Here is a 25,327-nt window from a genome sequence, read left to right as displayed (position 1 = left end):
TGAAAGGGACACGTGTTACACGATTAGTGGAGGAAGGCGTTCGGTTGGAGCACCGAGTGAATGCGCGCACTGTGTTGTGTTTATCGCAGGCTCGTGTGGAGTCATTTGCTCGCAGCAGCAAGACGCCAGAAAAACAACCTGCATGTACGAGACGCGCCGTCACACACTCTCACACGCTCAGGGGCCCTCAGTGAGACTTCATCCTCCACCATAGTGGAGTGCGAGTTTGGTTTAATGGAATTGTCTCACGAGGTGATTTTTAGATTCATCATTATTATCAGCCATTGTTTATCCACTTTTGGATGAAGACCTCTCCACACCTTTACCATCTCTGTCAGTCCAGTGCTGCTACCATACGTGTCACTCCTGCACAGATATTGATCTCATCGCTCCATCTCTGCAGCAGTCGCTTTTTAAATGGGTTCTCTCCTTGGGCTGCCATTTTATCACCAGTCTTGTCCATCGGCCACTACGCTATGCTATGATTAGTATAACTGGATTTTCATAATGTGATGATATAATGGTATGATAATTCAAACAATTACGGTATTGATAACTATAGTAATGTAGCTTTGGCAATAGTGATATCAGGATAGTTGCTGGGCACTTAATTGAATAGCAAATCTGATACCCGCATTCAAAACATTTGCTCACATTTCGAGCCACATTAGGTTGCAGTGGGGACTTGTTGGCGAATGTTAAAAAACAGATAAGAGCTGTTGGATAAACATTTGATGAATATCCAGAACCTTGGCATTTGTTAAACTATGCATCCCCGCAGACATAATAAGCATGTTTTTCATGTAGCCAATTGTTGTTGTCATAGAATGTTCATAATTTGCATGTGTTCTTATTGACCCTGTAGGAGGACTGTAAAGTAGGCTCCGTGATGTAAGTCCATGTGTCCACGTGAGTCCTTACACCTTGCACGGGTATACTTTTATCTGTGCACACACTAATCCCTGTGCTTCTCCTTTAGTGAGGAAGAGGTCACCCGCGAAGCCAACCAAAGCGGCTCCACCACCGTTGGTGAAGTTCGAGCCAAAAGTTGCACCCAAAAGGTCACCCTTCAAAGCGGTACCTCTGTCCGCGGTGAAGTTATCTCCGGTTAAGAGGGAAATCGACTGTTCTCCGAGTTCGAAGGGTGCCGCCGTGGGCTCTCCTGCCAGGACGGGCAGCACGGAGACCTCGCCCAAGTCTGAGGTGACACTGTCGACACAGATGCCACTTTCGCCGGATGTGGAATTTGACATGAGCAAGTGATTTGGCAAGCACGACGCTGCTGGCTTAGGTTCGCCCATCACCCTCCCCGTTTGGTTTTTCAGAAAGGCCTGGAAGACTCTGAGAAGAAACGGCAGAACGTGGCTGCATACAGACACTACCTCAGCCGGGATGGTCCGCGCGCACTCGGGTCAAAGGAGATCCCACAGGCATGTAATGTTCGCTCGGCACTTAACAAGTTATTCCCCATGCTCGGCGTGATACGATGAATTGTCACGATTCAGGGACACCATTCTATGTCAGATTCGGTTCTTTTTTTTGTCTTGTTAGTACAGTCTGTCTCATTATCTGTCTGGAATGTTCTGCCTTGTTTATGTGTTCGCCTGAAAGAAATGTAATTTTTATGAATTGTGAATGCTTTATTTTTACATGCAGGCGTCATTGCTTTTATTGTGAGCATACATTTAATCTATAATAGTTAAAGTTGTGAATCATGACAAGTGCAGTTTTTGCGTTTCACCGTGGTTGCGCTAACCCTACTCCGCTCCTTGCCGACTCCTTAAAGAAGCTTCTTCACATGCGCAGTGGCAATGATACGCACCTGTCATCCGGTAGATTGGTGGCAGGGTCAGAAACATAGAACCAGCACAACTCTGAGGTTTTAGATTACGTATAAAGCTCGAATTGTCTGTTTGGGGGACACACTTGGAGGGCATCGAGAGGTGCCTTTCGGAGTCGTTTTCTGAGGAAGTTAATTTTTCTCACCGTCTGAATTCTCAATCAATCAATATTTATTTTATGTGCCAATATCACCCTCCAATAAAGTAGGCATCAGTGCACATTACAGCAGAACAGGAACGGTACAAGGAGCATATAGCAACAGGAATTACAGGAAATAAACCTGTCGCCATTTAATCAATTCACGAGGTAGATTTGCAGGTGGGGCGTTTCACCATTTTTTAAGTGTGGCTGCTATTTGTTTGCCATCCCGCCAAAGGGAGGGGAGAACTGCCTGGAGGGGCTGACGTTCGTGATCACGGGCGTGCTGGAGTCGCTGGAGCGGGAAGAGGCTCGCTCGCTCGTCGAGCGCTACGGGGGCAAAGTGACGGGGAACGTGAGCAAGCGCACCGACTACCTGGTGGTCGGCCGCGACCCCGGCAATTCCAAGCTGGACAAGGTGCCGCGCGCTCATCCGCACACGGGCACCGATGACCACGCACGCACGCACGCGAATGCGCTGGACCAGGGATGGGGAACCGACGGTAGCCTACATGAGGCCTACCACTTTGAAATCACCAGCAGAGGATATTTTACCGATATTTTACCGTCACTGCCAGTTTAAACTGCAACCCATGGTTAACAAAGCTCAGCTGCAGTGGACAGGACACTTATTTGCTAATAACAATATTGTACACATTCACGTATCCATTACATGAATATTGTTTTGTGATTTATTGGATTTTTATGATTCAGCTGAATTGGCCACAATAGCTAATCTTCTGTTTCCCTGTGTGTGCATGTGTGTCTGTGCATGTATGTGACTGCATGGTTCTGATTGTGTGAATCTTTGCCTGCACTTGCATGCCTGTCCATTCCCGTGTGTGTGTGTGTGGCTGCGCTTGTGTGCCTGTGTGGGTGGCCGTGTGTGCCCGTGTGTGCCGTCACCCCCGATCCAGGCCGAGAGCTGCCGAGTGAAGCAGTTGGACGAGGATGGGCTGCTTGAGTTGATCCGCACACGTCCCGGAAAGAAGAGCAAGTACACCATCGCCGCCGAGACGGAGGTCCGACTTATGACATTCAGCCTTGCACTGCCGTGACTTTGATCTAAATTTACAAAGAAGTTATTTGTCTTATAATGATCGGTAACAATAGACATTATCCTCTTTACAATCGCAATTATTAAATTTCTAGCAGGTTCTTGTGATCTAATTGCTGTTTATAAAACACGCACTACTGTGCTCACAGTTTCTAACATCCACAAGGTCTCTACCGGATGAACTACACTCTGTTTTTGCTTAAGGTGAAGCTGATGGCAAATGAAGTGTCTTTGATAGGCGCGGTGATATTCAACTCCCAGCCCTAGCGCATGATTATCTCTCGTGCGCGCAGGCTTCCAAGGCTAAATTCGCCGCCAAGAAGTTTCCTAGCCAGCCGACAAAGTTATCTCCGGACAAACTGACCAAAACCTCACCGGAGAAACCGACCAAGACCTCACCGGACAAGCCAACTAGCACGTCTCCAGACAAGCCCACGAAGGAGGCCGGTGGCACCAACCAGACCTCGACCGTGACCCGGAAGCAGCTCTTCTCCGCTGCCGAGCAGCAGCGGAGAACGGAGCGGACGGAGACTGGCTGGGCTGGGAGGGTGACGGGCAGAGGACCCTCGGCTGAGACCAGGAGCCCCAAGAAGGGCAGTGGCCCCGAAGTGGGAGGGGACAGCCTGCTGTGGGTAGACCGCTACAGGCCACAGTCCCTGAAGAACATCATCGGGCAACAGGGTGACCAGAGCCCGGCCAACAAACTACTGCGCTGGCTGCGCGCCTGGCACAGCAACCACGGAGGCGCAAGTGGCGGTGGAAGGAAGGCCGCCCCTAGCGTAGGTGAGGAGTCCATGCGTGCTTTCCAAGGAGCCTTAGATCTCAGATGGTTTGCCAGCAGAGGGTAGTTACGTCTGTAGGATTTGTGTGCTGTTTAGAAGGAATTTCTACGTTGCTAGCCATGGAGACTCAAGTACAATAGCTAAGGTATCTCGTGTGGCTATTTTAGTGGGTACAGGTATATAGAAATCTTCCCTTGTTCAAAAGTTTGAGACAGGTATTACCCCTTGCGTTGTTTTCACGCACATGACTTTACGGGAGGCGTGACTCACCTCAACATACCATCTGTTGCCAGTAGTGAAGAACTGGCTGAAATGTCCCTTCCACTTTTGCCATGAACAAATACTGTCTTAACTGAATTTTTTTTTCAGAGCCAGAGATTGAAAATTAACTTTGATGACAAGTAGAAACTAATAATATCCAGCTCTTCCTCAATCTACTGCTGGACAATGGGGGTTGTTCAACATGGTGATAAGTGTGAGTCAGATTGGGTTCAGATACAACTCACCACTGATGTTAGCCGTGGCTGGGAATCAAGCTCAGGTAGCTTAATTTGTAGCGCAGTGAACTATCTCTTGCACCACTGCTCCCTCCCAAATCACACTGAGAACCATAATGTTAGTAATCCTCGTAATGGTCACTCGAAACATGAGATGATTTATTCTTCAAACATGGCCCTTCTCTCGACACTGCAGGAAGGTTCAGGTTCGGCGGGAAGGATGATGGCTCTGGTTTCAAGGCTGCGCTGCTGTCAGGACCTCCCGGCGTAGGCAAAACCACAACGGCCGCCCTCGTGTGCCAGGTGAGAGGTCCTAGCCACCTGCCTCCCTTGGGAGGTGATGTCACTCTTCTCTGCGTAAGAACCCTCTTGGGTTATGAGAAGTGACAATTGCCTGCCACCTGGGATAGACCGCGACACCAAGAATGCCGCATTTATTCGGCCGTGTCATGATGCTGTGGACATGTACGTGTATTTTGCCTGGAGAGATCTGCATGAATAATGTTGGTGGTCAATGGAATGTGATGGTGATCAGTGTGTGTGTATGTATGTATGTGTGGTGGGTGGTGAATGGTGCCTGCGTGTGGGGTGTGCATGTGTCTATGTGTGCTTTTGCATTTGTACATGTTTTTGTGTTTGTGCATATGGGTGTGGGAATTTGTGTTTGTGGGGATTTATATGTTTAGTCGTGGGCAGTGGTAGTGCAGCGGTTAGCGCGCTGCGCTACAAACCCGGTGACCAGAGTTCAATTCTCGCTCACGTCCAACACCAGTGAAGATTATCTGAACTGGTTATGGGCTTCCCCTAGGTCGACTCAGCCTCAAATGAGTACGTGGGGTAGTGGGTAAATATAGCCACTCAGCCTCGACAAAGGCGGCCGGGAGTGGTGTTGGCCACCCACCCCCTCATGTGCCATGCCGGCCTTCATAGGTGCTCGCTAACGGCACTTGCCCCAACAGTCTGTTCAAGCTATGAGGGGGATCTTTGTCTTTGAGTTTAGTCGTGTCGGGATTAGTAGGGGCTTGACAACAGAACTTGCCCGGACAGTCTCAAGACTGTACGATCGATCTTTATACATGTGCGTATGCACGTGTTGGCGGCAGGAGCTGGGCTTGAGTTTCGTGGAGCTAAATGCGAGTGACCGTCGCAGCAAGAACAGCATGAAGAATGAGGTCTCGACTTGCTTGCGCAACACCAGCATTGAAGGCTTCTACCACGGCATGTATTCGCTCACAAACACCAGCTTTGATGTATTGTTCCCGAGAATGTGCTTTCGTCATCGTTGGAGCACACACTTAAAAGCAAATACAATTTCATAAAAATATGAAGATCTCCTGTTCAGCAAATCATGATGTGTTTTGTTGCTGTGAGCCAATATTTATTTAGGTCAGCGTGACACACGCAGAAGTTATGTGGCCAGTACCACAACGATTGTTTTCATTTTTACCAGTGCTAATGTACCCGGTATATCTGAATGCCAGTGCTCGGGAGACAGAGCATCCAAGCATGTTGCTTTGCTGTTTATGGTCATAGGCACAGTGAGTCCTGTCGCTATTAGATCTCAGAAGTAGTTCTGTGATATCTGCTTCTGTGGGCCATTTTATTGCACGAAGGGCTACACTGCTCTGTGAAAGATCCAATTGGATTCTTTGTGTCTTGACATCTACAGCGCAATTGGAATGAAAAGGGCGGCATGGTGGCGTGATGTTAACTACCTCGCCTGGTATGCAGGAGCCCGTGGGTTTGATCCCGAGCCTGATGCCTGTATGTTTGAAGTTTGAATGTTCTCCTTGTGGTTGCGTGGCTTTTTCTTGAAGTCCTCCAGTTTTTCCCTCCACATTTAGAAACATCCATTTCAGAGTATTTGGCTGCTATAAATATCCACATAAGCCACTTCCTTAAGCTGTCATTTGTGGCCAGGTCGCTTCGGGGAAAAAAGAGCTATATAGCTCAGTGGGCATTACCTGGTCAAATAGAAAATAGTTCTTTAAAATTGGGAAAAAGCCAAAAAAGGAAGATAAAATCACTGGTCCTGGGTTTCGTGTGAAGTTCTTAATGGGGCAAGCGATGTCTCTTGGTTGCGGCGGTGTCGCGTGCAGGCACGGCACAGACAGTGAGCGACCGCCACGTTCTATTGATGGACGAGGTGGACGGCATGGCTGGGAACGAGGATCGGGGGGGCATGCAGGTGAGCGGGCACATCACACGGGTCACCGGGTTCATAGTACTTTGCGCTAACCCATGTATCACCGCTCCATATATACTATATCAAAATTATATAGTTTGGTAATAATTAGAGCTTAGATTATTTTCGACCATGCTTGTGTGGTTTTCATTATTAACTGATTGCGGGTCTCATCTGCTTGTGAACAAAAATAACTTTTCAATAAAACCCAGATTTAATCATGAAATGACAATCTAGGTTTAGCAGTGAACAACTACCACCCCAATCTAGTCTGGGTGAGATTGTAGTCACGCCAGCATACACTGTCACATGTTGCAAGGTCAAATTGTTGCCTCGGGCTGTGAATCATCCTTCACGTGTTGCGGGTGGTGCTGTGTTTTGTCGTGTGATTTCACAGGAGCTCATTGCGCTCATCAAGCAGAGCAAAGTGCCCGTCATCTGCATGTGCAACGATCGGAACCACGCAAAGATCCGCTCGCTCGCCAACTACTGCTTCGACCTCCGCTTCCCACGACCACGCGTCGAGCAGATCAAGGTGCCCGCTTCCGCCTAGTCGATCAGCATTTTGGTTGTCATCTCTTCCTGGTGTAGCTATGAGTTAGATATAGTGGACCGCGACTTTAACCCAGCGCTTGGGTGGCTCACGCAGAGTTTTAAGACTCTCATAGTTTGTGAAGTAGCCAGAAAATGGCAGTGCCTTTTGAATGGCAGACCTTTGAATGTTTTTTTTCTGGTCTGCATGGAATTTCACCATTTTTGTTCTGCATTGAATGTAATCATTAAAAAATTAACCCGTAAAAACAAAGTTTTTCACTATAAATCCTTTATATGCGTGGCATCGGTTTTATTTTATTATTCATTTCTGTTTTTCTTGAGTAAGAGTTTCATTTTTATCACATTGGTATTTTAAATTAAATATGAAAAAAAAAATCCCTAAAAAGTGGAAAATTTTGGAAAAAAATTTTCACGAAAATAAATTGTCACGCACAACGAGTCTGTGTGCAAAATGTCAGCTCGATTGGATCACGGGAAGTGGGTTAAAAAACGACCGAAAGATTTGCACGGTCGTAAGCACGCAAGCATGTGAACTTAATATAAAGGATTTAAAAAGAACTGGCCACACAGCCCACTGCAGGGCCCTCCAGAAAAGGTGTCTTGAAAGGCATTGAAGCTTCCCTGGATAAAAAAAGACAATAATTAATTATTAAATTACATTATTCTTATTTTCATAATTTGCCTCTGAACATATTATACTGGATAGTGCTTGGATGGGATACCACAGTGCAAAAACAGGCTGTGTTTGGCCTGGGTGGCTACGCTGTGGGCAACGCGCACTGACCAGCTTGGTGAAGAATGATCTAATAACCTCCATGACCCGTACAGTGTGGGGAGGCCATCAGACAGCAGGGGTTTGACACAAGCGTTGTACATGTACATTATTGTTATTATTACGACCCAGTTAACGCGTGAATTGCGCTCGTTGTTGTTGTTGCTGGCCGCATGTCGGGGGCAGGGAGCCATGATGTCCGTGGCATTCAAGGAAGGCCTCAAGATCCCTCCGGCCGCCATGCAGGAGATCATCCTGGCAGCAAATCAGGACATCCGACAGGTCTGGTAGCCACTCCATGCCCGCAGTTGTGTTCTCACTTCTCGAGCCTGGAATCGCGGTTGATGGAGCAGCATTGCTTGGGAAACTGCATCAACTCTAGGCAGCTGTGGTCGAAGTCTACAGAATTGCAGAACAGTTGTTCCCACAGGTGTAAAAGGTTTCTAATGTTGCAAGCAGTGTTGGTAATACAATTGATTTAAAGTTTATAATGCAAGTTAATAATATCATTTTTATTTGACATTGTTATTGATAATAATTTGATGAAATTATTCGTTTATTTTTCTGCAAAATGCTGGAAACTCACCGCAGTTCACGCCTAGCGTGGGACATTGACACGATGATATCATTAATCCTGGCCCACCCTGGGTCGAGTACCACTAGAAATTATTAATGCTTATGATGTACATATTGGATGTCATTTTTTTTAAATGTGATGCTAAATTATAAAAACGATTTGCTGGCTGTCTGACCTGTGGGCATGCAAATGGGCGGGCAGTGCTAGTAATTTAATAATCTATAAATTAATTTATTATTTCAGTAGTTGATAGCCACAGCTCTGCATCATAATAATGCTGTATCTAGAATCCAAGGTCAGATGGACTGCATGAGAGGCACTGTAAAGTTATATTGCATAACGTTGCGGGTGCAAGTGTTGAAATATTTTGGGATTATCAAACTCATGATGCCATTATAAACGGTTAATGCAATAATCACATTATTGCATTACAAAGGTTGACTCACAAGCATAAAGTGAGCCATTAAAGAATGTTAATTGTGATAAGTTTAGTGTGTCTGTGCTCCCTTTGTGTAGATCAAACTAGAAAATGAATTGGACTGAGCCCTTTATTGCTGTCGTCTCATTATTTCATAGTGGAGCTGTGGAAATATTCTTTACTGTTGATATGTTCTGCAGATACTGCTACGTTCACGGTTTTAGTACTTGCATAATAAAACCGTACGGTGCTGCAAGTCAGCAAATACCTGCACACATGAACCTGGGAAAGTGCTAATTTTATGTTTACAGACTTCACCAGTTTTAGCAATTTCAACATTGCCGTGACATTCACACACAATCCCAAGGACAAAGCGATTTGGCCGATTCCTGCAGGAATTGTATTCGATTCCTATGGATCTACCTTGGGCAATTCCTGCTGAAATCATGTTTCTTCTATGGGCGAATCCCATGTAAAAGTCTTTTATTACGTTAAATAGGATTCCAACAGGAATACTGCAATGTAAGGTTTGTGCAATAGAATGAGATGCTGTTGCACTTCTGTTATAAAACTGGATTTTAAGAGCTTCTGGTATGCTCAGCTAAGTAAACATTGCTAGTTTTACCTGACCAGAATGGCAATTCTGACTGATTACAGGTGGGTAGTACCATTGCTCTGTGCACACAATTGGAAAGATTCCACCTCGATTCTAGTGTGGCATTCGGGCAAGAAGGGAAGGGGAAGACCCTTGAGGCTTGGATGGCCTCATGGAGACCAATCGGTAGCCATCCACACATAGCGGCCCCGTCTATATGCTCGGCTATAACCAGGGATAAATACACACATTTAGCTACCCTGCGTATATGCGAGGCTATGTCCCAGGTAACATGTACACATACATACTCGGAGGGATGAATTCTGTCCCTAACTGGGATTTGAACTTGCAACCATCCATTTAATCGTGGCACGCCCCATACCACTGTGCTGCTCTCCTGTATGTATGTTATGCAGTAATGTTATGTGCTTATAATACGCACTGTGCGTTTTCTTGGACAGGTGCTGCACAACCTGTGTGTGTGGTCGGCACGAGAGAAGGCCCTCACGTACGACCAGGCCAAGTCTGACGCCAAAAGTGCCAAGAAGGACCTTAAAATGGTGATTGAGACTTTCACAATAGCGAGCCTCGCTTGTATGCCCATCGACTCTGCCTGTCTTTGCCTTCACATTTGAGTCTCCGTCACTCGCAACACGATTCACGTCGTCGCTTTTCCACTGAGACGTTCTGTTGAAACTGTAATAGTTATCGTAAAATCTGTAAGATAACTATCACGTGCAAACTTTGAACGGAACATTACTCTGGTGTCACTTGTTCGGGCAATATTCCTTTCAGCTGTAGTCACAAGTGAGCGTGATATCACATAAGCACTTTGTGACGATTTCTATATGAGTGTGGATGACGGTGTTGTGTGTGTGTGTGTGCATCTTTGTGCCTGTCGGTGGGGAGTGGTAGTGCAGTGGTTAGTCCCACTGGCAACATCAGTGACTATTATCTGAACCTGAGTCCTGGGCCTCCCCGAGGTCGACAAATCCTTAAACGAGTACTTGGCATGGTGTGTAAACATCAAACCAGGGGAATGATTGGCGGCCAGACGTAATGCTGGTCACAATAACCTTTCATGTGCCGTACCAACCCTTCATAGGTGCTCGCCAACAGCACTTGCCCCAACAGCCTGTAAAAAGCTCCAAGGAGGATCTTTGTCTTTGTTTGGTTCTGTGTTTGCGCGCATGCGCAGGGCCCCTTTGACGTGGCGCGCAAGGTGTTCATTGCTGACGAGGAGACGCAGCACATGTCGCTCATGGACAAGTCCGACCTCTTCTTCCACGACTACTCCATCGCGCCACTCTTTGTGCAAGAGAACTACGTGCATGTCCGGCCGCTGGCCGCAGGGTGAGCCAGCGCACATCGCGCGTGTGAGCTCGCGAGCCACCCACTTAGCCACCCACTCAGCCACCCATGCTGCCCGAGTGCTTCTCGAAACTGTTCAAGGCCATCTGTCTGTAGTACAAAGTTGCCTGTAAAAGAAAACAATAAAAAAGTGCAAAAATGTTTATGCAAACATTTAGATTTGGAAATATTTGTTTTCGGACCGATATGTCCCGGCGATTGCATGGTTATGTACTTTTAGACACAGATGCACAAGCATGCTGGGATATTGGATGACACGCTCAAACACACACCGCATCACTCATCAGCAGCCTCCATTGCACCTCGGTAGATTTTCGTTTCTTCTGAAGGGAGATATTTATATATTTGGTCGAAGTCGTTTGACCATACTTAACAGCTATGATTAGTGCAGGTTGGTAAAAATGAGCAGGATCATCAATGGGTCCGATATTGAAAAGTCATTGATGTCAGCACAGTTGGCTACATACGGTGCGAAAGAAGTTCATCATACATACACACAGTCTTCTGGGAGTGCGTAATTTCAGCAGCATTGGTTCAGCACAAGTTCTACTTACGAGACACGAATGTTGAAGCTGCTCCAGTTTGCTTGTTTGTCACAGCTTCCCTCAGGCTTGGCTCTGGCTCAAACTTGACTTGAGCTGGGCTTTTAGCATGATCCCAACCACGTAACTGAGCGGCTCAAACCTGAGCTGAGCTGTGTTCGAGGCCAAGTCAGAGTCAAGCCATGACTAATAATAGAGTTCAAAGAGTAGTGGTGGAATAAGCATCCCAAGCTGTCATAAGTGGCTCCCCTTGTTGTTTTATATTGTTAACAGTGGCTGAGTTGACTTCATGAGCATCATGCAATTTCACTATCTCAATGATTACTCTTTGGTTCTTTCGGTAAAGTCACGTATAAAGAGAAAATAATAAATTAAATACTAGCATACGACGTTTCGATTGCAACACAAGCAATCATCATCAGGTATAAATGAAATAGAAACACAAATCTAGTATACTTAGAAATGTAATGTAATACAACAGAGAGTCGGATAACATAACAGTCAACACCCTACCTGGTTGATTACGTTCTTCCTATTTCATTTATACCTGATGATGATTGCTTGTGTTGCAATCGAAACGTCGTATGCTAGTATTTAATTTATTATTTTCTCTTTATACGTGACTTTACCGAAAGAACCAAAGAGTAATTCCTGCAGTCACGAAAGCTCCAAATTAAGTATATCTCAATGATCCTTATGGCCACTCTGGTTATGTTGCTGCCTATGTGTTTAAACCCTGCGCCCATAGGCTGTTTGCAGGTACTGTTGCAGGTACTGCCGCAGCTGCTGCCATGTGGAGCCTATTGCAGGGATGCCTCCACCTACCATCTTATCACTGCCGTGTATAACGTAGCTCTGACGCGTGACCAGGGGCAACATGAAGAAGCACCTCACCCTGCTGAGCAAGACTGCCGACAGCATCGCTCAGGGGGACCTCGTCGACAGGCAGATTCGCTCCAATCAGTCGTGGGGCCTCCTGCCCACACAAGTGAGAATGCTACCGAGTGTGCTGTTAAGGAGTTACCAAACATTCTGGTTTGGCCGGGACAGTATCAGTTACAAAAAGGCTATCCCGGTGATTTGAAGCATTTACAGATGTTTGGATTTTGTCCTAAGAATGTTTTGACTTCACACTCGACTCATGATACAGGGTATCTCACTGGGCTGCCTGAGTAGTTGGTGTGATTGTCAGAGGAGTAGACAGGGTGGGGCCACTGTCAAAAAATATAATTCGGATGTAAATAGCATCTAAATGCAACTTCATCTCCAGATATTGTACAACTGGGCAGGGGGGTACATGCACACTATGGGAAAGAGAATAATTTTTCAGTTCTTTTCAGAAGTGGCCAAGTGGCATTTGCCCAGAGGAAAGATGCTTCATGGAGAGCGATAGTTAATCAGAGAAGAACAGAGAAAGTATCCTGAATGAAGGGAAAACATCTTGCTTTCCGCATACAGCCAGGGGAAGGCAGGAATTCCAGAGACATGCAATGAGATGAGATAGTGACTTGCTATTATTGAGCAGATAAGGCAAGGGTCACTAAAAATCTGACTGTGAAGTTGTAACGGAATGGCTGTCTGGTTCGCCCCACCGCGTCTCCCGGGACAGGCCATTTTTGCGAGCGTCATCCCGGGGGAGCTCATGAGGGGCTACATGTCGCAGTTCCCCAGTTTCCCGAGCTGGCTCGGTCGTCACTCCACAACGGGCAAGAATGCGCGGATCTTGCAGGAGCTGACCATGCACATGAGCCTCCGGTACGGGCACCACCACTGCTCCCCTTACCTCCACCCTCCCTCTGTCGCGGTGTTTAGACAGCATTTTAAAAAAATGTTAATCAGTCTTAGTCTCCTTGGCGACAGCCTACGGAATTTTCGTCTTGTCTTCATCGAGTTATTATCTTGGTCTAGTCGACTAAAGCCATCAAAAGTGTGGTCCCCTCCTATTAAATGTTGGTAAGAGGATCATACAATTTCTCTCCCACCCCTCTGCAATATTATCAGGTCAGCCAATTATATAAATATTTTCATAAACATATTGCAAATTAATTATTAGGTCAAAAGAGGCCATGTTTAATGTGTCTCAATGGGTTTATTTAATCTGTTGGTTAAGTATAGGATACATTCATGATTCTCCAATTTTGGTCGTCAGTGCACTCATGTCTCATAACATTCTTAAATTATTTTAATTAGCGTCTTCATTCAGACTTGTTCGTTTCGTCTGTCGTCAATCAGCAGCACTCATTGCGCTGGGTGAGCGAGCCTCACCAAGCAATTACCTGTCTCGTCGCTTGCCGTGTCGCGCAGGACACATGCGTGCCAACGCGCCGTGAACCTTGAATACCTGGGCGCTCTGCGGAACGAGCTGGCGCGGCCGCTGCAGACGCGGGGCTCGGAGGGCGTCGCGCAGACACTGAGCCTCATGGATGACTACTGCCTGACCAAGGAGGACGTGGACAGCCTCATGGAAGTGTCATCTTTCCACGGCAGCACCGACCCTCTCGCCAAACTTGACCCTAAGGTGTGCTTGGCCCTGTGTGCTTTACCCCCCCCCCCCCCGGAGTCCCCTTTTTCTACCTTATGCTGCACTCACTGTCTGGATGTCATGTATGTTGAACTTCCTTCGCACCGTACGTAGCCAAGCATGCTAATCAGAGGTGCGGGGGAAGGACAACAATAAAAACAGAAAAAAGCTGTTCTAAAGAAATGCGTTTTCAGTATAAGTTAACAAGAACCTAGATTGCGCGATGTATGCCTCCAGAGCTCCTCTTCCAGTGCAACACGAGACTCCTCGGCTCTTTTTCCATTACTCGTGGTTACAGCCATTGGTATCTTTCTATTTATCAGTGCCACTCCGATGTGCATATGAACCTCATAGGCATGTGACCATTTACCCCTCTCTTTCAATTAATTGGATGTCACAATTCTGTCATGATTCAAGATTTTTTTTTGTCATTTATTTGGTCTCTTTTTGTATTGTTTTGCAGATGCTTTGTCTATGCTGCCGTTCATCTATAATATCCTAATGGAACATTTGTGTATATTAAGTAATCTCACATGCACGGTTGATGCATTCCTCTTGAATACGTTTTTAATGGATAAATCATTGCATCAAGCTGACTGCCCAATAATTAAAAGTTTTTCATGTTATTTACCTGCATGGAATGTTATTTTTATTAGTTCTCAATGACAGTGCTGTATATGCAGATTGTCTATAAAAAGTCTTGGTTTGTGGAGTGGAGAGTGCTTGGCAGGGAGTAGAGTGACAAACAGTGGGGAGAGGTATGCAGCAGTGACCCATATATTTTTATTTTAGTTATACTCCATAGACCTAGCAAGGGCTGTACACTGGCGCTCGGCCAACATCTCCAATATCACCCACGTGTGTGTGGGCTCGCAGGTCAAGGCGGCGTTTACTCGGGCCTACAACAAAGAATCGCACCTCACGCCGTACTCGCTGGCCGTGGGCCCCAAGAAGGGGCGGCGAGGCCCTGGAGGGGGTGGATCGAACGAGGAGGGAGAAGGATTCGACGGAGCAGAGGGCGATGGAGCTGCAGCTGTGCCGGATTCGGCCAGCGAGCACGAGGATGACATGGACATTTCCGCCGACGCCATGATTAAGGTGGGAGGGGGGGGCATTTACTAAACTATAAACTAAACTAAAACTATGTTTATTTTACCGGGTAAGGCCCACGAAGCTATATAGCTCTTTTTCAGAAGCGACATAACCACAAATCATAGCTCAATGAAGCGGCTCATCATATGGAAATGTATAGTAGGCCAAATACTCAAAACACATGTTCTAAATGTGGAGAGAAAACCCAGAGGACCCGGAGAAAAATCCATGTGACCATAGGGAGAACATGCAAACTCCAAAGATACAGGTGTCAGGGTCAGGATCGAACACATAAGCTCCTGTATACCAGGCAAGGGAGTTAACACGTCACCACCGTGGCGCCCCCTACCGTGACTGCAGTAGCCTTAGTGACGTTGGCGGGACTGGAGGGGTCCGAGCCCTGGCTCACACCCCTTTATTATTAGTTGTGAGCTTCATTTGATAAACAAATTGTCTGCAGTAGTTTGAGGGGCCTAGACAAGACGTTACAATTGGTACATATAAGTGATAGGCATCGCGCACACTCTCCGTATATCCAAGGGTGTGACAGCTAAAGCATAATGCATGGACAGAAGCATATGGTATTTTTATTCATTCAACGGTTTTATTTATTCTGTTTAGCATTTAATATTTGTTTAAAGTATTTTAACATTAACTGTGTTGTTTGCCCCCCTGACTTTGTATACCCCCCGCTTTAACAAGGTCACGCTGGCCTGCGGGCAGTTTTTGGCTTATGTTCAGTCAGTTGTTTTCTCAAATGCTTCGTTATAAAATTTCAATCACAGCTACTTTAGGTGGGTGCCCATTGAAGCAGCATGTTAATCTTGATGACAACAGCTAAAATCCAAACGTGCAGAGGAGCAAGAAAAAACATGTGAAGACATGCTACGATAAAACATAGCGAACTTAAATATTAACATTTAAGAATAGTATCCAGGCGAATTGCCAAATCGTTTGCAATTCGCCCGATCTTAACAGATCTCAGAAGCTACATCGAGTTGAGCCTGGGATATTATTTGGATGGGTGACTACCATTCAGAATAGGTTGTTATAGGATGTGGGACTATGTGGTGGTCAGGACAGAAAAAGCCATTCCATACTCCCCCCATCTGTGCTCCCCGCCTTCATCAACCCACACTGACCAGCTTGGTGAAGTATTGTACATGACCTGCACGGTGTGCAAAAGCGCTTATCTAGCAGTGGTTTGACAAACGGGCTGTATATTTACACATTAATGCTAACATATGTAAGATATTGTACATTTTGAAGTAACAAAGCAATTCTCACTGTGATCATGCTCGTTTACTCTCACGTCGATCCACAGCAAAAGAAGAAGCCAGCGAAAAAAGCATCCAAGGAAACGAGCTCCCCCAGCAAGGCCGGGGCAAGCAGCAAGGCCGGGGCAAGCAGCAGGGCAAGCAGCAGGGCTGGAGCGAGTAGCAGGGTCGGGAAGGGTAAAAAGACAAAGTAGCGCTCGCAGAGTCACTTCCGATTGTAAATAACGATGAACCGCAGGGCCCGGAGTTGGCTGATGATGAGTGCACCACGGCGGCTTTGAGTGGTCCCAAATGCCCACACAATGATGCAGTTGAATCAACTCTAAAGAAGTGGTGTTTAATTTTTTCGGAGGTCCACTGGGATATGTGTGTGTTGAAGGAGAGGTGCTCACTAGAATGCCTCTGGATTTTCTTTACAGGAATGTTTGGGATTTAAAAGTCACACAGCATTTTCTCAAGATCCTCCCGACCCTCTAGTGGGTTCCCAAACACTTGAGCTGTAAATGTTTTTGATATACAACCCTCCGTAGGTTTTTCGCAGTTGTCCTGTACAGCTCGCTGATACCTATGTGTTCAACACGATGTTGGACGTTTCGCACCACATGGAGCAAAATGAAGCTCCCAGCATGTGAGGTGAAACTTCAGACATCGTGCCAAATAGCACGCAGTGTAACCCAGAAACACATGAGAGAGCCGTGACTTTTACGATCAACGTTATGAAGCCAAATCACTTGACATTGACAAACCATACATCTTACCCATTTTACACTGGTTGGGTAATCGCTAAGGTTTCGCACGACTGTATTTCAGTTTTCTGAAAAGGAACAAGTAAAAGTCAACTCCTGTTGGTGTTGAGTTTGTCCCAGTTTCATCCTTGCACTTGGGCCTGTTTTCTTTGACTTGTAACTGTGGAGTTCGTAGTGATTGTATATAGGACTGAGGTTGCTGCTTTGTCTTACGATGCAGGTGGGTTCATGGGTTTTCCACAGTGCATCATGATCCATACATTAAAACCATGTCCTAGGCTGCAAATTTGTAAATAAGTATGTGTTCTGCATATAAGCTCATACTATACAAAGGTATGCTCTTCCTAGGTGAAAGCTGTAACAAGGTTTTTTAGGTAAAAATAAATTTTCTTATTAGAAAACCTGTATTGTAGCTGACCGATAGAAAGTGTTATTTTTGTAAAACAATGTTTTTGATGGAATCAACCTCCAGTAAACCCATTAACATTTTACCAAAACCAACTTTTGTTCAAACAACAAATTTTCCTAAGGATCACCACAGCACGCTGTTCGATTGTTTCTAAAGCTCCAGTCCATTTTTATGAGTGGGAATGTCAAAATATCAAGACTCTTTTGCATACAAAAATTCGCATTTGTCACTTGTGTGTCTCGCTTGGCATCTTGCCTGCAGTGAACAAAAAATTTGGGGCTCAACATGCATGTCAAGATGAGCAATAAACACTTGAGCAATGCATCATATTCGTACTGTGTGTCGGCTCACGTGTGCTATTGTAATCTGAATTGCCCTGAATAATGCTATGCCACTGGTTCTCTGCTCGTTTTACCACAGGTAAATGGCAATGGTCACCATGAACTATTTACCTTCATATGTTCATTCCAAAAAATATGATGTTATTTCACTTGTTCTAACACATATCTAACAAAAAATTATTACTGATATAGTTAAGCGTGAAACTTAATCATGCCCGTGAATGTCCACTTGTCATGAACATGTTTAGCATTATACTGTTTAAATGTCATACAGTTAAAGTGACATTGTAATGCATTTATAAATTGCCAGTATTGAAAGAAATTCAAGTGCCGTTTCGGTCCATATGCAGGCAACAATTTGTACATGATAAACCTAGCAATATACAGTACATACAGAAAATGTTTGAGCTGTGGGGATGGATTGATGGTTGCAGTGGTTAGGGCATTGAGCTGTAAACCCAGCAACCTGAGTTTGATTCCCAGTCAGTGTCGCCTTGGCCCCAGTGATCAGCGTGATAAAGTACGGTCAAACAACCCGCAACATGTTGTGGGGAGGCATTCTACAACAGATTGACAATGGATGTAAATATATATTTAGATTTTTAACTATGCCCACTTTATCCTTTGTATTTTCGTGGTTTTGCGCTTTGTACGATGCTTTGAGATGTCCTGGGATTTAAGCGCCTAATAAATGCAATTGCTTATGTAAAATCCTTAAGTCCATTTCCTTTCAGGCAGTGCAACCCTGACTTTTTTCCATCATTAATTTACAAATATAAAAAATGTATGTCTAAACCTTTTATCAACTTTTGCACAGAGGTTGAGCATGATTGTCTCGACTCAAACGCCCACTTTGATAGAAAATTGATCAAAGCAGTTTCGTCGTTTCAAATATATCTCCACATTATTTGAATGTTGCTTTCTTCGGTTTGCGGGAAGCATATCGGTCGGACTCGCGGGGTGACTTGAGGTCGGAGAGAGCCACGTGTACGCTCTCGTCGGGCCGCACCTCCACATGGTGCATGCGCTGACGTACGCCCTTTGAGCACCAGTCGCTGGTGGGCGCCGAACCCGTGGGATTTGCGGGCCTATAGAATCCCTCGCCAGATGCCAGCCCAATGCGGTAGCCGTGCCAGGGACAGATAAGGCAAGCCGTACCATCCGGAAGCTCCTGTAGATAAACACATCTTGGTAAAAAAAAAGTTTATTCTGCCTACGAGTGACCTTTCTGAATGTCATTCTAGCTCTTAACCCTTTCCCGTTTCGATGACGTATGTGTATATCATGAAAACGAAACCGGAAGAAAAACTAAGATATAACTTTATCGGTACTGAGGCTCCCATAAGGTCATGTGGGAGGGCATGTGGCACAGTTTGGCGCCAGCTATCAGAGTGCGGTCATGTCGCTTCAATTCTCTGCGGTGGGTAAAATGTATTTTAAAACAACAGTGATATGCCTCTAAAATTAACTCTTGAGCCGCTTGCGCGTTCCGAGATTCAGAGGTGAACAGGACCCACCCTGAAACTTGCATACGTCTCTGAATGGGAAAGGGCTAAGATCTTGTAGTTTTTAGTTTAATGCATAGCTTTCACGACCAAATGTTATCCATAAGAGGTTTTTGGGTTAGATCTCACAATCTGCGCAATCTAACCCAAAAACCTCTCATGAATAATTTATTTTCACTCCGACGCTTTCCACTTTCCACCTGTAGCCTATTCATACAATTTTAACTACCCTATTTTCCTCCACATCTCTTACGATTAACCTGCATTTTGACTCTTAAATTGTGTAGTACACCTGCTGCCTGAGTTGGAGCCGTCTATAACCTGATGTCACAACTTGACGTTCTCACCTCAATGTCTCCCTGGTGCAAAGGTCCTCCTGCATCTGGAAAAGAAATCAAGTGATTAGCACCATACCTTAAATTTCATTTTAAGTATTGTCCTTGTCACAGTTTAAATTTGTTCAATTTCCAAAAATATATGAAATCTTGTATGAAGCCAATGGTTTTGGAAGCAGATTAATCCATAACATCCTGCTTGTCAAATTAAGGTTGTTTTGAAAACGTTGGACCACCTTATTCTTATGCATACAGTATTTATAACCATATAAGGTCAATCGTGCCTAATAGCTACTTTTCAAGTATTCTCATGGGTCTTTCGGTAAAGCCACGTAGATAGAAAAATATAAAAAATATCACGACGTTTCGATCGCAACACAAGCAATCGTCTTCTCTCACCTGAAGACGATTGCTTGTGTTGCGATCGAAACGTCGTGATATTTTTATAATTTTTCTATCTACGTGGCTTTACCGAAAGACCCATAGAATATGTATCCCTGCAGTCACGAAAACTTTTAAGTCAAGATTTACTTTTCAAGTGTTGTAAATTGTGGTTGTAATATATATATCTAATATAAGCCCTAGAAATACAGATACAACTAATTTAGCCTCCCCAACATCAGTGACGATGACCCCATTGGCTGCACAGTGCACACGAACGTAGCAAAGGGACCCACGATAGCAGCGCCAGTCCAGGGCGTAAAACTGTCCCTTGTGGTGGAAGACAGCGATGTCTCGGCCACCAACACGAACTCGTTTCTTTCTCGCGCTTGCCAGCTCTGTGGCAGAGCCCAAGTGATGCCAGGTCTGCGAGTCTTTAAAAGAAATAGAATATTATCTCAAAGCGATTCGACTGGGATCTCAAGTCTCAGACAAGGTATTAATGACTTCACGCAAAAAACAATCACAAATAAATAGTTTTGCACTTAATTTCGCCAAATTCCAGCTTTTGAAAATTACAAATATTGCTTTGACCGTCGTCCGTTGAACCTCACTTCACCAGAGATGGTGGAAAAGTGCTGCCCCCTATTGGGATTGCAGAAGTAATTCTGTGATGTCTGTTTTTGTGGGCCATTCTCTGCCTCAGCAGCTCTTCCGCTATATTTTTTCGCCTGATAACGATTGCTTGTGTTGCGATCGAAACGTCGTGATATTTTTATATCTTTTTTATTATTTTCTATCTACGTGGCTTTACCGAAAGACCCAAATAATACTCTAACTAAGGGTTACACTTATCTGCGAGATTGTGACAATTAAGGTTGTTTTGAAATCGGCTATGCATATTTATAACCACGAAGCAGGTAATCGTGCCACATGGATTCATTTCATGAAATTACACCGATAACAGTCTGGATAAAATTGGAGTGGGGTGGGAAGATATAAATGGGTCACCATGACTTGGCTGATCTGCTTGATGTTCTGAAGTCATAGAGCCTCATCCACCAGTCTGGTCAAATGTCAAGACCCGGCCTTTATCTGCACACACAGACATCAGCCCCGATTCCATGACCAAGTCAAACTTCCGGACTTTCGGCAGTTTTGCACAGAAAAAAAAACACAGGTACAAACAAACTTTATAACTAGGTGTGAACCGATTGACAAAAAAAGTCTTTTTTTTTACACCGGAAATCTTGTGGTGAAAAGTATGGTACTAAATAGTACTATAACCATAGGAATAAAATAAAGCGTCTTGCGTGGCTACTGGTGTAAATTAAATCCATCACCTTCAGCACTCGTAACGTGTATTTGTTTTGCCAAAGGAGAACTCAAGAGTGACGGGTCATAGCCACTGCATCACAACAAAATGTGTACGTATACAGTATATTGAGCCTCTGATGGCTCAGACACGCGTAGCTTCCGAGATCTGGCGCGATCCGGGTGATATGGTCATAGACTTAAGCGCCTCAATGTGGTTATAACTTAAAAGAGTCGTCCCTGGATCGCGAGGAGGTTCTCTGCCACCCTGGCTACAGTGATAATGGTAAAAGTGCAGCCCCTATCATTAAAATGTTTGCTCAAGGGGTATCCACCAAAGCGAACTCTACTACAAGAGGGTATTTGGTCTACTCTTCCACTTTGACTCTTCCAATCTTTATTTGAAGCTTTCGAGACTGCAGGAATCCATACTCTTTGGTTCTTTCGGTAAAGTCACGTAGAAGGGAAATCATCAAATAATAAAAATTAAGCAATAAAATTATCAAATTTTGAAAAAAAAAAGTCTTGCTGTGGTTTTCACACCTGATGATGATTGCTTGTGTTGCAATCGAAACGTGAGAATTTTGTTTTATTTTTATTATTTATCTTCTACGTGACTTTACTGAAAGAACCAAGAATAAGATACTGATCTTGTCAAAGTGGAAGGGTAGGAGGTGAGCGTACCCACCGCCACACGCGACCTGCTTGGGGTAGAGCATTTTATTTATTTTAAAAAATTGCACCATTATTTCAATTGAATGGAATTGACGGCCCACTGGATCACAAGCCGAGTGATGTCCATCGGCAACCACGGCAGCAGCTTTTCCCTGCGAGAATGGCACCGTGGTGCCGTGAATACCCAGACAACTATGGGTGTGGGTCGTTCAGACCAATAGACGGAACCTCGCAGTCGCGGATGATCTGCCATTCAATGGTTGATCGATCGTTAATCATAATCGATCACATTCTATTGTTACGCCCCAAAGAATGCATGCAACAGATCGTATACGAATCGATTTTTTTCTTCGATTCACTCATCAATTGAAGCTGTCCAGAAACACCGCATCGCGCGCTTTCGGATGCGCTTCCGCGGCCGTCTGGAACGCTCTCCCTTCCGATATTGGACATCTGTGAAACTACTGGACATGTGTGAAAACAAGATTTAAAGCTCATCGGATTTCTCCAGTATAAATTTTCTGATATTATGAGACCACTGGAGCTATTCGCTTTTAAATCTAGAAAACGAATTTATTTAGAACTGCTTGTTGTTGCGTTTAGTTTGTTGTCCTTCCGCCCGCACCTTCGATTAGCACGGTCGGCGACGTCATCTGGTCCAACACCATGTGAGACTAGGCTCTAAGAAAAGCTGTCTCGGGTGTGGACCAATCAATTTCAAGGACAGTGCATACATTATCAGCCCGTTTTCTATCAGATACTCTGCTCCCCTTCACAGGAAAGACCTCTTCGGCAGTAAACTCAACCCAATTAGTCTCTATGGTTAAGGACATGGTACTATCTACTGATGACATCCTAGTCAGCTTTGATGTAGTATCTTTGTTTACCAAAGTCCCAGTACCGGACACCCTAACAATAATTGAGGACTTAGTCCAACATGGATTGAATTCTGATGCACCTGCGCTGGTTAAGCATTGCCTCACCAACACCTATTTTACCTGGAATGGCACCTTCTACAAACAGAATGAGGGTACCCCTATGGGCTCCCCCTTGTCACCAGTTATAGCCAACATGTTCATGGAAAAGTTTGAATCAGACGCCATCCAGACATCCACCCTGCGTCCTTCCCTGTGGAAGAGGTATGTGGATGACACTTTTGTCATCTGGCCACATGGCCTCCCAGCATTGAACCACTTCTTGGACCACATCAATTCTAGACACCCATCCATCAGATTCACCATGGAAGTGGAGAAAGACGGTAAACTACCATTCTTGGATATTCTGTTTGAGAGGAGGCCTGACGGATCCTTGGGACATTCTGTCTACAGGAAAGCCACCCACACAGATTCCTACTTGAAACCGGATTCCCACCACCCATCTCAAAAGAATTCTCTCATCAAAACGCTATACCACAGAGCCCATGGCATTTCTGACCAACACCACCTGACCGGTGAATTAAGACATGTACATCGGGCCCTCAGGATGAATGGATACTCTGACCGTACTATCTGCCAAGCTGTCTCTCCCACCACACAGAAACAGCCACATGAAACTCCGACCAAAACTATCACGTTACCATACATAGCAGGCGTGACCAAAAAGATCTCCAAAATTCTAAACAAACATAAGATCCAAGTCCGATTCAGTACAGTGCATAAAATCCGTGATCTGATTCCATCTGTGAAGGATGTCGTTCCTGACTTACAGTATCCTGGAGTCTACAAATTGAGTTGCATTTGTGGTGATTGCTACATTGGAGAAACGAAACGTCATGTTTCTGATCGTGTCCGCGAGCACAAGTCAGATCTGAAACACGGCAGAACTGATTCTTCGGCCGTTGCCAATCATTGCTATAACTCGGTGGGCTCTCATGAAATTGTCTTTTCCGAGACCAAGGTTCTCTGCAAACCTCCCGGCTACCATCAAAGGTTTGTACACGAAGCCATACAAATATACAAACACAGACATAATTTCAACGGTGATGATGGGTACAAACTTAGTAATCATTGGAAAGATGTTATCAACCACGCAAAAAAGACTTAATTACACTTTTTTGGACCATCTTATCTGACAGGCACTATTTTACTTTACTTTACCGAGTGTTAACATCCCCAGTGTTTAACAGTACTCTCTTCATTGTTCAGCCAGCATTGGTATAAACATGGGCATTTTCGTTCTTCTTCTATCATGTGTATCAGGCCTCCCCTCCCCCTCTGTCCAATGCGTTGGCGTTTGCAGCAGCAACCGCGTCCACGCCGTCGTGCATTCTTTTGGCCCCGCCCCCCCTCTCCCTCCCGATGCGTTGTACGTGGCACTCCGTGCAGTCTTTGAGTGCCGCCCCCCTCCCTCCCGATACGTTCCATTCATTGGCTACCACATTCTGATGAGCCCCCCCCTCTCCTCCCCCTCAACTTGCTTTTAAGGGATTACATCTTGAATCATTGCCTCACTTGATGCAGCTAATCCGGCTGTGACGGTCCCACCTGATGACGGAGACTTGTGTTGCCTCCGAAACGTCGTGATTTTTATTTTATTTTATTTTTATTAATTTTGATGTTTTACCTACGTGACTTTACCGAAAAAACCTAAGAATATTATCAGAGTTGTTTTTTTTTTTGCATTCGGACCGCAGGTATTGTGGTCAATGCAAACATGACTCCTTGTAAAAAAAAGGTGTCAGTTTTGTTGCCAGATAAAAGGGTAAAAAAACAATTATCATATTTTGCTACTGGCAAAGGAGGTTCAACACAATCCAAACGATCCGGAAAAATCGATCGTTAATCATAATCGCATACGAATCGATTTTTGTTAAAGATTCGGTCACATCGATTAACAGTTAACATATCGCGCGGAGATAAAACAGTACAAACGAGTCTGCAAATAAATAATCGATCGTTAAATCAATCGCGATGCTCGTGCGCTGCTGCCGGCGCTTCGTACCAATTCCGCCTCGCGTGCCCAGCCGGGAGTGACGTCAAAAGGCAATAAGCCACGCCCGCCTGGTGACGTCACATGCAAGGCATGTTCTGGAGAATGACGTCACGCCGCACACAATTACATGACGCATTACCGCGTTCATGGGCCCCTTCCCTCCGTGCCGTGACTTGTGTGTCTCTTGTGCGTGACGTCATTTATTCGTAAAAAAAGGTAGGGGGAGTTAAATCACTTAAATGTGTCGTTAAACCCGCCACCACCCGACACAGCCGATTGGTGAGATTTGTCGTGTAAACAAAACGTGCCAATTTGTTTTTCAGTTTCATTCGGTATAACCCTGTGAGTCATGCGACTCTTGACTCGTGTGCAACCGCAACAAACAAAAACATGAACGAAGAACATCTGAAAGTGACTACACGCAACAGAAACATCCAGGAAAAAACAGAAAAGTCTTCCAGAAAAAGCT

At 45.1% G+C, this 25,327-nt stretch overlaps 2 protein-coding genes across 6 annotated transcripts in view; one reads left to right on the top strand and one right to left on the bottom strand.

Annotated features, from left to right (window-relative positions):
- RFC1 (replication factor C subunit 1) overlaps nucleotides 1–18,214 on the top strand; it is a 37,781-nt gene extending 19,567 nt beyond the window's left edge. For all 4 annotated transcript variants that reach the window (XM_078863051.1, XM_078863050.1, XM_078863049.1 and 1 more), the window contains 18 exons: nucleotides 90–144; nucleotides 980–1,203; nucleotides 1,326–1,430; nucleotides 2,219–2,398; nucleotides 2,898–3,002; nucleotides 3,331–3,820; nucleotides 4,513–4,619; nucleotides 5,420–5,534; nucleotides 6,416–6,504; nucleotides 6,899–7,036; nucleotides 8,015–8,110; nucleotides 9,880–9,978; nucleotides 10,617–10,771; nucleotides 12,202–12,319; nucleotides 12,941–13,086; nucleotides 13,636–13,849; nucleotides 14,729–14,950; nucleotides 16,269–18,214. In XM_078863051.1, the coding sequence (XP_078719177.1) occupies nucleotides 90–144; nucleotides 980–1,203; nucleotides 1,326–1,430; nucleotides 2,219–2,398; nucleotides 2,898–3,002; nucleotides 3,331–3,820; nucleotides 4,513–4,619; nucleotides 5,420–5,534; nucleotides 6,416–6,504; nucleotides 6,899–7,036; nucleotides 8,015–8,110; nucleotides 9,880–9,978; nucleotides 10,617–10,771; nucleotides 12,202–12,319; nucleotides 12,941–13,086; nucleotides 13,636–13,849; nucleotides 14,729–14,950; nucleotides 16,269–16,415 (2,805 nt within the window). In that variant the 3' untranslated portion in view covers nucleotides 16,416–18,214. The remainder of the gene's footprint in view (nucleotides 1–89; nucleotides 145–979; nucleotides 1,204–1,325; nucleotides 1,431–2,218; nucleotides 2,399–2,897; nucleotides 3,003–3,330; nucleotides 3,821–4,512; nucleotides 4,620–5,419; nucleotides 5,535–6,415; nucleotides 6,505–6,898; nucleotides 7,037–8,014; nucleotides 8,111–9,879; nucleotides 9,979–10,616; nucleotides 10,772–12,201; nucleotides 12,320–12,940; nucleotides 13,087–13,635; nucleotides 13,850–14,728; nucleotides 14,951–16,268) is intronic.
- A 192-nt stretch (nucleotides 18,215–18,406) lies between these two features.
- On the bottom strand, nucleotides 18,407–24,896 carry LOC144936149 (Rieske domain-containing protein-like). 2 transcript variants are annotated; one of them, XM_078863052.1, is made up of 5 exons: nucleotides 24,868–24,896; nucleotides 20,950–21,033; nucleotides 20,235–20,372; nucleotides 19,570–19,604; nucleotides 18,407–18,888 (listed from the first exon to the last, which is right to left on the bottom strand). In XM_078863052.1, exons 2-5 carry the CDS (start codon nucleotides 20,984–20,986, stop codon nucleotides 18,622–18,624), a joined length of 477 nt encoding a protein of 158 aa, XP_078719178.1. In that variant the 5' UTR covers nucleotides 20,987–21,033; nucleotides 24,868–24,896; the 3' UTR covers nucleotides 18,407–18,621. The 2 variants fall into 2 exon arrangements, with proteins under 2 accessions (XP_078719178.1, XP_078719179.1); XM_078863053.1 differs by lacking the exon at nucleotides 24,868–24,896 and adding an exon at nucleotides 24,378–24,429.
- Between the last annotated feature and the right edge of the window lie 431 nt (nucleotides 24,897–25,327).

The sequence above is a fragment of the Lampetra fluviatilis genome, chromosome 15 (assembly GCF_964198595.1).
Source record: "Lampetra fluviatilis chromosome 15, kcLamFluv1.1, whole genome shotgun sequence".
In the NCBI taxonomy this organism is placed as follows: domain Eukaryota; kingdom Metazoa; phylum Chordata; class Hyperoartia; order Petromyzontiformes; family Petromyzontidae; genus Lampetra; species Lampetra fluviatilis.
The sequence above is the reverse complement of the archived record's forward strand: the minus strand, read 5'-3'. Positions and strand labels throughout refer to the sequence as shown.

Excerpts from the sequence above, each read along its gene's own strand:
- LOC144936149 (XM_078863052.1), bottom strand. The coding sequence starts at position 20,986 with ATGACTTCAGAACATCAAGCAGATCAGCCAAGTCATG. Across the intron at positions 20,373-20,949 it reads AGCAGATCAGCCAAGTCATG|ACTCGCAGACCTGGCATCAC; the intron begins GTGACCCATTTA and ends TTTCTTTTAAAG. Across the intron at positions 18,889-19,569 it reads TGCACCAGGGAGACATTGAG|GAGCTTCCGGATGGTACGGC; the intron begins GTGAGAACGTCA and ends GTTTATCTACAG.